The sequence below is a fragment of the Rhopalosiphum maidis genome, chromosome 2 (assembly GCF_003676215.2).
Source record: "Rhopalosiphum maidis isolate BTI-1 chromosome 2, ASM367621v3, whole genome shotgun sequence".
In the NCBI taxonomy this organism is placed as follows: Eukaryota; Metazoa; Arthropoda; class Insecta; order Hemiptera; family Aphididae; genus Rhopalosiphum; species Rhopalosiphum maidis.
Window position 1 is genome coordinate 22,843,234 of NC_040878.1, and position 14,522 is coordinate 22,857,755.

Here is a 14,522-nt window from a genome sequence, read left to right on the forward strand (position 1 = left end):
TTATTATCAGTAATTTAGTAATTTATTTGTCTATTAGTAGTATCTATAATAGTACGTTGAACTATTCTTTGTCAAATTATGGCATATATTATTATATAGTAATATATACTATCTGATTATTTTAACATTACCATTCATTATTGTATTATATACATTAGCATATAAGTAAACACCACGTACCGTAAAATTATATGAAAAAGTGCAATATATAAATAGCTTAAAATTTATTTTTATGTTTCGAAAATTTTAAAACATATTATATAGAAACATCATAATACGTTGGTGTATACATATTCGTATTTTTATTTATTTTTCGAAAGAGAAAATTTTCGATTACGACTAACAATTTTAGGATTCTAAACACACTCATAAAGGACTTTGTATTATTATTATTGAAGTATTTATTTATATATCATATTACTTATCTATAAAATTAAAACTACATAATAATTTACAAATTATTATGTATTCAACGACATATATGTCAACAGTTTAAATTTAAAATCTTTTTGAAAAAAAAATCATTAAAATATATTTTCAATATTTTTAATCTTGTATAATTATAAAATGTATAAAATCTTGTAATTTCAATAACATTTTTTTTTAACTCCCTGGCTTCAGTTCTATAGTGAAGGGTATATTATGGTGGTATACGCCACATACTTTCTGATCATTATAAATAAACACCATTTATTTCACTGTTGTAGTGAAATAAGTGAAATAATATATATATATATATACGTATTAGTATTATTATTTTCATTTTTGGTCGATTACGAAAATAAAAGTTTAAGTTAAAAGTTATATACATTAATTTAAAGTCTTTACAATGTATTTGTAGTTTTTAAATGGTAAATTGTGTATTTGAATGTGTGTTAAACCAATAAAAATTACCTATATCAACATGAATTTCACACCCAACAGTCATGTAAAACGATAACAAATTATTATTTTTTATTTTTTACCAACCAATGATAGTCACATTTTATCTCTTTAAATTACAATGAATCATTTTCATTTACAAATAACACCAGAAAATAATAGAGGTGTTGCGCAGTAACTCGTAAATTTTCCAGGCCTTAAATGATTTATTTCAACTGATAGGATTAGTAAAGAACAGTATGGCTCAATCTTAATCCAACGATTGACCGTACTCCAACTGCACGATGGCAATTTGTTTATTTTATTTTGAATAATATTCAAATAACGTCAAAAAAATCTACTTGAAACCATTCACAGTAATATATTATAATACATTTTAGACTCACCATAGCACCTGATAATTTCTGAGTGAATTACTTATACTTATATATATATATTATTTTTAAAAAAAACATCTGTCAAACATAACTTTTAAGTGTTACATTTTAATTACTTTTATGAAAAAAATTAGTGACAACGGATTAGTGATTAATGGTTATTTCAAAATCCCCAACGATCTCTAACTAGGTACCAAAATAATTAAATAAAATAACAACAAATCTTCTCGGGGAAAATTCTGGAATGGTTCAATTTATTCAGGCAGTGATGATTATAAGATTTATTGCAGTCTAGACAATTAACGGTGTTTTAAACATAAAATTATCAAAGTAACTAATCTACTAATAATTCAAGCCGTACAACTACCAATTTATAACTTTATACTAAGTTCTATTAGGTACTGTTTGTTTTGAAATGAGATTATATTATACTCCTAAATAGTATATAAGTACATTATATTTATTAAATATTTGAGTACTTTTTATTTATTACATAGGACATTAGATCGGTAGAAAGAATTCGATTATTATTTAAATTAAACTTAACTAATGCATGAATATAATGATTGAATTATAATAAACCTCATATTATTGTTAATTTCATCAAAACTCATACAAAATCAAAATGAATGAAAATATAAATAATATATCATTAACATTATATTGTAATATGAAATAACTCAATAACTGTATATGTATTTGAATAAAGGCATAAGTTACTATATAAGTTATATATATATATATATACACACATGTGTGTGTGTGTTGTATTATACTTGTATATATATTGTATGTACTCCTAGTTATATTACTTGACTTTTTCCCAGGAAAATATAAAATACAGCACTCGGTATATTTTGGCGAGAGTGTACCTCAATTTATGGTGTCGCTGTACTTTGCTTTGTTGATAAATCCAATCAAGATGTAAATGGTTTATTTTGATTCCAATTTAATAAATAGATAATCAGTTTATATGTACTTTCATTTGAGATAATTTCACGAAAAATATACGCCTAACCTTACACAGCTTGTTAACATTGGTCAAGTGAATTGTGTGTGACTGTAGAAATCTTTTCCAAAAAATCACTGTAAAAATAATATTAGAGGTATATTCTAATTTCTGTTTTGTATATATAAAATATTAATTTAAATGACAGTGGAATGTTATGAGTTTTTCGATTAATATCTTTTAAATTACAAAAATCATTCAATACATGTATTTATTGTTATTTGGTGTTATTTTGAATCAGCAAGACAAAGTGAGGAGGCAACTTCATGTGCGTGCATTATAGCCTATAAGTATATATAATAGTACATCGATTTAATGTGTCAGTAACATATGTCGACGGCATGTGGTTTACCTTAGTCCCGAATTGATGGATTTAGTCAATATATTTTATATTAACTGTTACGACAGATTTCTAAAGGCATTATTTCATATACAAATAAGAAATTATGACATATTGTAAATTTAATATAATTGTATATCAGTAATAGTATCATTATATTTAAAACATAATATTTTAAATATTATGTTTTATCTTATATATTTATATTATCTATTAAACATTATGTCTTCAAAATTTTATAACAAATTTAAGTTTTGTTAATATTAACTAATAGTTATATTAAAATATGATTTAGACATAGTATTCATACGTATAAATTCAAATTATTTTCAATGATTTATTTTGGTGATAATAATTATTAATAATTTATATTACTTATTAATATAAAAAAAATGTTCTTGTAATAAGTTCATAGTATGAATTCAAAATCACAGATCACTATCTAATAAGAAAGGCTAGGATTAATATGCATTAGTAAGTTACTTTTGTAATGTCCCTTTTCTAATGTGGTTAGTTTAATCCATAAATCACCTCATGACTTATTTTGCACAATTTAAGTACATATTGCATATTTTAACTCAAAACACATAATATATATGTTTTATGGTACCTAAATATATTTAAACGTAAGTAGATAGTGTAAAAATTTAGGTATCACAATATTGTATGGGTTTATTTAATGTTAAGACTAACAAAAGTTATTTACCGTACATAAAATGTAATTTTATTATTAAATTTGTTTAAAAATTATAAATATCACATAATAATAGATCGATACAAATTTGTAAACTCATTGAATGTTTATATATTATTTTATTGTATATTTTAGCATACTTGTCTATTTTATATTGCATATAAATCTTATCCCTAATAATAAATAATTGCTTGTATTATTGAATACATATTGATCATATAGGTACTAAAAGTAAGCAGGTGGTATGAACTGCGGATACACCATTTGAGATTATTTATGAATTATGTCAGTATAAAAATATTAGTACTTCATATATTTTTACAATTTTTTTTTATTGATAATAATAATTTGAGAATGATTTGGTCGTTGACAAAAAACATTTAATTGGCGCATACAAAAAAAAAAAAAAAAATCACAAGTTGAGTGCTACGAAGTATTTATCCGAACAAATATAATAATAAACATACTGAAAATCAGCCACACTAATCATACACATATCATAAGAAAATCAAATATCAACAGAATTAACTTCGTGGTATAAAAAGATGAAAACTAACTTGACTGTGCATAGAAAAATATATTTTAAGTAGTAGTTAAATCTAGTTTCTTAATATTTTTGTATTACAACAAAATAACTAATACAAATCGTTAATTTTACGGCTGAATATTAAATCTAGTCAAAATTTAAACTCAACCGCTCATAAAAGTTGATGTGATGGTTTTATTATAAGCTTATAGGGAACTTTGTATTAAATATTCGAGCTATTTTATATGCAAATAAAAATTATATCATAAATTAATTGAAAACAAACTAAAAATAATTGAAACTTTTAAATGACTATAAATAAAATTGAACGAAATTATTTTTTCCACCTACTATAACGCACTTTTGAGCACTCACACAAAACCAATAAATTCATCCTTACCTCCAGATTCTTTAATAATAACAATGATTTAGTGACTATGGTTGATTTTGGCTTAGTAAAATAGTATATTGCTAGTTAACTTTAAAAAATCGAACTTTAGTTATAGCATTGTATTATTTTAAATATATAGGCGTTGGTGATAGCGCCTTGTTAATACATGAATAATAATTATAATAATTACATTTATAACTACTGATAAATAATGTACCGAGGTATATAGTATATACTTCATAACTTGTAATTAAAAAAAATAATAATAATATATTAATATAATAATAATGATAATCGAAAAAAAGAAATACAACATTAAATTGTAGAATTTGAATAATTACAAGATTAGTATAACATAACTATAATATGTACCGATACAAAATAAAAGGAAAATAGTATTTTTATATTGATAAAATTACCAAAAGTAATTTATTAGAATTTTCAAATATTTTAGTAAAACTTATTAAATTGTTTATTTTTAAAATACTTCAAAGTTCAAATATTTATAGTAATTCTACATTTGTATACCCGGTTAAGTTGTGTTACTTTTTTTGTAAATCAAAATTATTTAGTTATTATAACCAAAAACAATTTTAATACAATATGTTATCAAAAACCCTAAAACATTTGTACCATTGTTGTGGACTTGTGACTATGATTAGATAAATAAATAATTTTATAAGTAATATTATGAACTGAAATTAATAATTTTTAATTCTGAATAATTTAAAATAGTATTCACAAAATATTACTGAAACAAAATTTATTGAATATTATATTATATTATTACGTTATTATGTTGCTTCAATTTTAAAATGTATAAATAAATTACATTTAAAAAATCATATTTATTAAGTACTTGTTTAATAATTAATAAAAAATATATATTTGAAATACAATAAACTTGATTTTTTTCAGATATCAAACAGTATATCAGTTGATAGCGAACAGTGTTCAAAACTTTAAACATTATTCATTTATTTTTTTACTCGATGTCAGTTACACAACATGTTCCATAGGCTTGAATAAACGGACATAATATAGTAATACTTTGTTTTCTGACTATATATTTATTCTGGACAATTTAGAATTATTAATACATACTATAAACATATAGATCTAATTTAATGTATTGTATAGTGCATGTATTATTTACCATACAATAGTGTTAATTTTGGTTAACCGATTAAACTCTATAAGGAATGAGTATGAATAAAAATTAAGTATAACATAAATTTGAAAATTTTATAAAATAAATTAATAAATAATTAATTAAAACAATTAGTTAGTTTTTTGTTAAAAAAATAATACATTTTGGATAATGCTTCATTACATTTTTATGGACATTTAGTGTTCAAATTTTGATTCAACTAGATATTTAAACAACATATAATCATTTATAACCTTTTTTTTAATGATTATAGTGATTGTATTCCAATTCCAAGTGTAATTATTGTAGGCAATTGAAACTTTTCACCATTGTTACGTAGATTATTATTTTTGATTAAATAAACATTCATTCACAATTTAGGGTATTTATAGCATGAACCTATTACACGTTCTCCGGTACGTCAGTGTTGACTTCTATATGAATAACAATTGTATATACTATATAATAATAATTATAATTACTATATTATTATATTATATGCGAAATATTTTGGAAAAACATGTTGACTATTAAGAGAAAATAAATAACTAACAGCTGCTATCATAAAATGTTAAATAATTTTTAAAATAGAGGCTGACAAATCATTTTTGCTCAAATTAATTTTCCGTGTGCAATGCTTGCATAACATCACTAATGACTTCAAATTTAACAAAATATGTTTTATATTGATCTAATTAATTTCAAAAATATTTAAAGTCTAATAAACAGCATAATGATTATCGATATTTTTTTATTTTTATTAGTTTTTTTTTATTTCTACACTCACACGCATAATTTTAATTTTGTAAATAATCATCATAAATCTAATAATTGTTTAAAAAATAAATGAAGGTATCTTTCTTATTGTTACTTGAATTAAATCATTTTTAGTTTGTTTCCTTTTAAATTTAATATGATTATATTATTTACTTCCATAATAAAACGATATAAACATTTTTAATTAATAACAAATAATTATAATATTCCAATCAAATTGATATATTTTTTAATATCAAAAATTATTAATCATATTTAACTGTACAATAAAAATGGTAATTTTAATTTAACCTTGCACAATAAAATTAAATAAGCAACTAAATTCCCATTTAGAAAAATGCCGAAATCAATATAAGAAATAATATGTAAAATACATAAAAAAAATTATTAGAACAAATTATAATTATTCCTATTTTGATTAAATGTATAGCATAAAAATGTTTCAAACTAAAATACAATTTTCAAACAATTTTGTAAATATTCAAATAATCTATAACCAATATAAAGTATAATAATAAATAATTATTTAACAAAAATGATTAATCCTAAGAAGAAATAATTTTCCAAATAACATTTTCATATAGAGTAAATATTTTTTTTAAAGTATTGACTATTTATTTACAATTTTTAATAAATTGCATGATAAATCTAAATCAAACGTGAAACTTAATCTATTTTCAAGGTATCGGTATGAGTATAAACATTATCGATTTTTAACTCAAATAATAATGATACTTACAAAAAATAATACCTACTTTTCATTTTGGGAAATTTAAAATGCGCAATGAATGTTTATCGTCTAAGAGTATCTAATAAATATTAAGTTGACAAAATCACTATGAATTCATTATAAACATAAATGTCTAGTAATATATATTTAGTGTTTGTTACCAGTTTACCACCATAAACTCAACTGATACAGCTAAATCTATAAACATGACCCGTCCAATTAGTGACACTTGCAAATCCCAACTATTACTGTTAGTTAGTCGTCTGACTCACCTGCCATCAGTGATGAAAGATGATTTTGTGTAATAACTATTCTAATTAAATATATAACATTAAATGGGTTATACGTGAAAATAAAGTGCTACTTTATTCAAATATTTTAAACGTATAAAAATATGAATATAAAATATATCTACATAACTGTGAAAAAGCTTTTGAAATTTAATTTAAAATTGACAAAAATCCACACATATCATAAGATGTAAAATAGTAATATTTTTAGTAATTTCAAAACCTGAAAATAAAACTACACAACATGTAGTATGGATTTCGTATTTTAAAATATTTAAATCCCAATTCATAATACTAATAGTGTAAAGAACTATTTAACCTTGAAATACATTTATAATTTTAATAATATATTAAAACAAATTTAAGATACATTTTTCAGAACGTGAAAAACATCATGAATGAATCCTCTTAAATTCGCAGAACACATAGTTTATTATAGTTGCTAAGTATTACTAAAAATATAAAATTAGCACAATAATTTCATTTAATTATGGAATTTTTCAATATTATTCAGTTATTGTATATAGTAATTGTATTTACTAAACGAAATTTTATGATATACATACTACATAGTTATAATAAATTATAACAGAATCACAATAACTATTAATACGATATTTTAAATATCTAACACATTTACTAAAAAATACTAAATTTTAATGTAAGAATAATCTAAGATATTTTATAAAGTAGTCTTATATTTAATAGTAATTATAAAATTTCAAAAATACTTCTAATTATTTCTAAATTATTGTTTATTCACGTAAGTCTTGTAATTAAATAAACCAGACGTAATTATTAAAAGCATTATACAAGCATGCATAGTAAATAAGGGGTCTTAAAGTTCTGAAATTCGATTGTACCTTATAATGAAGTGGAGTGTTCACGTAAGATTGAAAATAATAACAATTTATACATATATTATGGCAGAAGACGTAATTTTAAATCCATCATAATAATCACGTGAATTTAAAATTACTGTTATTCTTTATTTTTGTATAGGTAACCTTTTTTTATTAAGCTTAAAACGTATGTGTGAAAATATAAATATTTATTGGGTATATAATTACAGTACATAATCAGCTGACATTTTAAATTTATTTACTTTAAATAATTCACAATGACTTACTTGGATGTGTGTGAACTGTTTCATTTAATTTAAGTTCACAATCTGATCTCAAATGATTTTGAAACTCTGCAGAAATCCCCGTTGGACTTTCTGTAGTCATTTTATGTATTAAAATCAAACCAATTCATACGTAAACCATTCTTCAATTAGAGCAACTGCAAAAATACAAAATATATTTCTTTAAAATGTTGTTTATGATACTTAAGGAGATACAAATATTTTAACAAAATTTGTATATACATCAACATAAGTTTTTGTTTGTTATATAAATCAATACATCATATTATTATCTATTTATTTTATCAAAAAACCTATGTATACTAATACTATAATAATAAACGTTAATTCAAACTAAACTTATAATTTATATCAGAAAGGTACAACATAAAAGTTTCATTTTGGTATAAATTTCCATAAAAAAAAGTGGTCAAGAAAAATATTTTATGTACAAAACATATAATATTATAAAAGTATTTCATTTTGACCACGTAAAGTTTGTTAGGTTTTCAACAGACCCCCTCCCTATAAATTAATTGGTGATCATTGGTATAGTGAGTAAACGAGTAGAGGCACACTGTCATCACTCTGTACAGAAAACAACCAGAAACCACTGCAGTAAAAATCTTGCCTAGTATACAATGTTCCAATATAGACTGTTGTTAAACCAAACTTGTACGTTTTTTGCACAAAAAAAAAAATTCATAAATAGCTCAAATAAATGAGTATAAATGTTATCGCGTACAGCAAATTCTAATACTAGAGTATTTGGTGAAAAGTATCATAGTTTATTCATTTCTGAGTTATAAAAAAACAAAATGTATTTTGCGTGAAAATACTCGTTTTCCTTAATGTTTTTATATTAGTGTACTGGAACTTTAGACCGTCAAAAGTACCAACTAAATTCAATTTTCAACCTAAAATCTGCCTCAAAGTTGAAAATATAATTTTTAGTGCCTAGAAAAATAAAACAAAATATATTATTTTAAAATCAATACATTCATCTTTCCGCTCAGAATTCAAAATATTATCTAGTGATAAGTATTGTATCACAGAACTATCTACTAACTACCTACATTAAATAAGGAACTTTTAAATTATTAATAACTTTGAACATAATAATATGAATATCTATAAATAATAATAAAATAAACATAATTTAGATACGTAAAAATTTAAGTAAGCATATTATGTATCAATGCAATTTTTAATAACAAATATAAAAATACCAAATTTATACTTAATAAATTATTTAATAATATAGTTTAAGTGAACAAAGAACCGTTCAAATAATATTAATTCAAACTAATTATGGCTTAACTTTTTAAGAGAGATACGATATATTCAGATAATTTAAATTGAAAAATGTTTTACCTTATAGACGACAAAAATTTCCAAATATCTAAATCTCATTAATAAAATAAAATATTTTAAATGCTTGTTTTACGTATTTATTTGATTATTAATGGTATAATCGATTAAAACACTAAAACAAACTCTATCACATACATAATAAAGTAAAAAAAGCCACTGTAAGCAAGAGTAAATTTGTTAACTGAAAACCATATTATTTACGTATTAGCAGTCAATACTGGTCACATCGACTTTAAACATAGATTATTTTTACAATTAAAATTATTAGATTAAATTAATTATTTTCATTAGAAAATTGAGTAAGATAATTATGGCTCTAAATTCAGTAACTACATTCAATTCATGATGAAATAATTAATCTTTGACATTCGCCACTGACATGACACCTTCTAGACACTTGTCAAAATTAAGTGCTCATAGTTAGGAGTTAGTGACACATCACCGAAAGTGCAGTCGTGTTTTTTGAATAAGCTAAAAATAGTAATTATTCTGAATTAAGTACGAGAGGTCCAATAGTAAGGATGATAAATTTAAGTTCAAATCATAACCGTTTAAGATATTATCCCAGTGATACAAAAATTAAATACTTACCTAAAATCTAATAAAACAAAACGGTAAATATATATTTCATGATAGTCTTCCACAATTATATTAAGGTAATTTTCTGTTGTCGAAAAAAAAAATATTCTATGTTTATGTATATTTACAATTGGAGGGCAACAAGTCATAAAGTATTACATCTTACTATTTAAGACTTATTTTTTAAATAAAACATACAATATTTTATTAAGTTTTAAAAGAACATTTAAATTTATTTTTGTTTTAAATGTGTTTTTCGGTCATTAAAAAAAAATCAAAGAATTAACAAAAACTAAATTTTGTTAGATAAAAAAAAAAAATGATCTTTTTTCTAATTTCTAGATAATTAAATAATTAAGATAAATTAATTTATTACTCAAGTTTATTGAACTATACATGTCAATAAAATCGTGCATAAAAATTGATTGGGTACATAAAACAACATCACTTATCTACGTATATCATATATACATATTTGGTTTTAAACTATTTTTTCACTTTTTTTCGATTATAAACATATTTATAACGAAAAAAAATTGACATAAGATTAATGTATTACAATTTTAATATAAAACTAATATTTTAGATATTCTGTAATGTTAAAGCGATTTAATAGTATAATAATTTGCTAATGTGCATACATACGCATGACTCTAATTTGATAACACATATGACGAAAACTATAGATTACTTAAAATAATAAACTTTTTTCATAAGTATTTGTCTGCTTGTAAAACTAATATTATTTCTTATTACATAAAACTGTGTATTTAAAAAAATAAACAACTAAATATTAAGTATATTATATTATATACGTATATTTATTTTTAAATATTTTTTAACAGGACTATGAAAAATTTAGGTTATTAATAACTTTTTGTTCATAAATATACGGTGATACGCATTTTTGACGTGGGGAATGATAAATAACGCGATAATATTAATATAACACGTTTGTTAAACAATTAAATGGAATAAACTCCTTATAAGACGATTGAATACCTTGTTTACAAAAAACAATGCGTTATGATATATTAAAATACATCATTGAAATTCGTACGTGATGATCTGAACAGCTGAGCTATACTTTTTAGATTAAATTTATAAAATAACATATTATATTATAAAGTTAAATTGATACCATTATAATAACAAAAATGAATATCTCACCATACTTTTAATTCGAGTCAATGTTTTACTTAATTTGTATTAAGTTCATAATAAAAAGTACCACGTTATAACTTGTTACCCATATTAATCATTTTACAACATACCATATGTACCTATATTTATTTTAAATATACCTACACAGTTCTTATTATTTGATTTTGAGGTCGTTCATGTAGTTATAATATTGAAATACAAGAGATTTGAGATTTAAAAAATCTTAGGTTATCTAATATACTAATTGTATTTTCAGAATTTCGAACTATTTATATTTACTTATTGTTCTAGTTTATTTAATACCCAACGAATACATAGGCGGTCAATGACTTGAATTTCAATGCTTATATCTACAATTCTAAACCCAAACAAAAAATAATTAATTCATTCCTTTTCCTACTTTTTTTCGTTGTGCATATTGCTTTATTTATGCTTTTAATCACATTGCAAACTTTTAAGATAATATTTGTACAATTTAATAGACATATTTTGTAATATATGAGGTAGCTTAAACATTATCCAATTATTAAATTATCTAAAAATAACTAAGTGTCGGTTGTATCTAAATATACATACATGTACAGTGTACACATAATACACTAACTTTACTCCTTCATAACTTGTATTATAATTTATATAATTTAATTTTTTCGTTTGTAAATAACTTATCTTTAAGCTGTAACAAACTAATAATATACCTATACAAAATTTGAAAAACTATTTAGATGTATTTTAATATAATTTAAGTAATATTTTATTACCTAATAAATAATTCATATTTAAATAAAAAATAACAATATTTTTTTGAAGAATCTCAAAAACAATCCTTTCGGTATAGCCTGCTATTTATATACGAATAAGGTAAACTGATTTTAAAACAAGAAACGAGAGTCAACTCTATATAGTTACCGTGGTTACTGACATTAAGTTAATGAGCCGTGACCTACCGGATAAGAAGCAGCAATTACAAATAAAGATACCAACCGAGAAATGAGCCAAGTATAAGTGACAGACCACGTTAATAACTATGTAGATGTATAGTTTGCAATACTAGAAATGCATCATTTCTAAGTTTGTTTTACCAAAAGTTTAATACGTAAATAGGTCCCATTCACAATGTACACGATGATTCACCATGCAAGCTAATCCTTTTTTCTTCTATAATACAAATCTAATTTTTGGAGATATTACATACTTAAGGGTCATATTATCATATCCTTGTAATAATTAGTACTACTTAAGGAGTACTCCGTGGAGATACAAAATTAATGTTCAAATAAGTTCTTATTTTTTATTATGTTATATTGAGACTAAGCGTGTCAAAAACGCGGCCCATGGCTTATTTTACATGGCTACAGTCACATTGAAAAATAAAGTCAAATGCAACCTAAATCAAAAAATAATAAAAGCAATAAACATATAATACATTATATATAATGTATTGATACTTTTATACGTTACAAATATATAGAAAGAGAAATTAATACAAATTTTATATTTTTAATTTTTTAATTTTATATGGAAAATTCGCATACGTGAACTTTTTCACTTCTGTAAAACAATAGGGTGTGCAGCTCTAATATTTCTTTAGCGCAAGCTCTGGTACTGTCAACGCTATAATCGAAATCTATATCACCTGTCCATTATGCATATAAAGCCGTGATTTTATGTTAAAAAATTAATAAACATGATCTGAAAAATAAATAAACTATGCAACATTTTTACTATCATAGGTAAATTTTTATTTTTACTTTTTGGCCCTCCATTCATAAATGCTGTCTATCAACGGTATTGTCAGTCGTACAACTGTGATATTTATGCACTTCAATGATTTTATTAAAATCTCTGAAGAAATTAGTAAATTTTGGGTAATCTACATTAAAATTGTTCAGTTAATATTTTTTTACGATAAAATACAATACATACATTTTACACATGAAACTTTTTGGACTTGTTTACTTGCAAAAAAAATGTTGTAAAAACAAAATATTTTTGTTCGAATTACCCCATTATAATTGTACACAACTAATTGATTTATTGTTAATAGTTCATTCATCAAAATGTTAACTAATTGTTAAATGTAATTAAGTTTACTTTTAATCCAAACAAGACATCCTCTAATCAACCCTAATATTATGTAATAACAAAATTAATTATGACAAACACTATATAAATACTTCATGGATGCGTTGTATTATTTTTATTAAGGTGTGTTATATTTTGGATGTACCAAATATTATATAAGGGTTGGTTGATGTAACCTCGTCAATAATATTTCAAATTATCGTTACAGTCTGTTTATTATAGATGTTAAATATATATATATATATTATATTATGTTACTAATATCTTCTTCATTTATAAATTAATTCACAATGCAATTAAATAGATTCAACTTTAAAAGAAATTTCAAAAAAGATGCTGTTAAGCCGTTTTATTAACAAGTAATCAAATATTGAACTTTGTACTTTTAACTCAACATTTTTTAATGTGGAAATTCCTTTGATTCTTTTGACTTTCAATTATAAAAATTGTAATCGGTATCAGTTTAATAATCAGTATTTTCACAAAAACCAATGATCACTTAAAGAAATATTAAGAATAACGTTTATATAAAACTAAATTACTATTCATCTAAAAGTATACTATATAACATAGATAAATTATGTTTAGTAAATAAAGTTTTTGGAGTTAAACGTTTATTATCAAATTAATAACAATTATGTTTGTTTTTAAGTTGTGTACATAATTTAATTTAATATTCCTTAATATTATAACTCTTAAGAAAATATATTTGTATTTATTGTTTATTTTCTAGTCCAATAACCAAGTAAGAAAACCATAGTAAAATTGTAAATATCGGTTAACAGGTTACTTCTACATAAAATTATTAAAACATAAATTAAGATAAAAAATAAAATAAATAGGTACATAGGTACGCATTAAAGAATTTACTATACTACCTCACTTTTTTCAAACATTTATTGGAGGTGTTCATTGGTTAACTTATATGTATAATTAAATAAAAAAATAATTTCAAGATCATTGAAGTTATTTATCAAACTATTAATTAGGATTTAATACTACTACTCTAAATGCAAGAAGTTATCAAA

General features: G+C 22.5%; 1 protein-coding gene across 5 annotated transcripts in view; it reads right to left on the minus strand.

Moving 5' to 3' along the window:
* LOC113551151 (calcitonin gene-related peptide type 1 receptor) overlaps window positions 1–14,522 on the minus strand; it is a 140,883-nt gene that overhangs the window by 103,409 nt on the left and 22,952 nt on the right. For 4 of the 5 annotated variants that reach the window (XM_026953203.1, XM_026953204.1, XM_026953202.1 and 1 more), the window contains exon 2: window positions 8,296–8,450. In XM_026953203.1, coding sequence (XP_026809004.1) covers window positions 8,296–8,395 — 100 coding nt within the window. In that variant the 5' untranslated portion in view covers window positions 8,396–8,450. Of the gene's footprint in view, window positions 1–8,295; window positions 8,451–9,666; window positions 9,775–14,522 lie in introns of those variants that run through there. The other variant, XM_026953205.1, reaches the window with a different exon arrangement.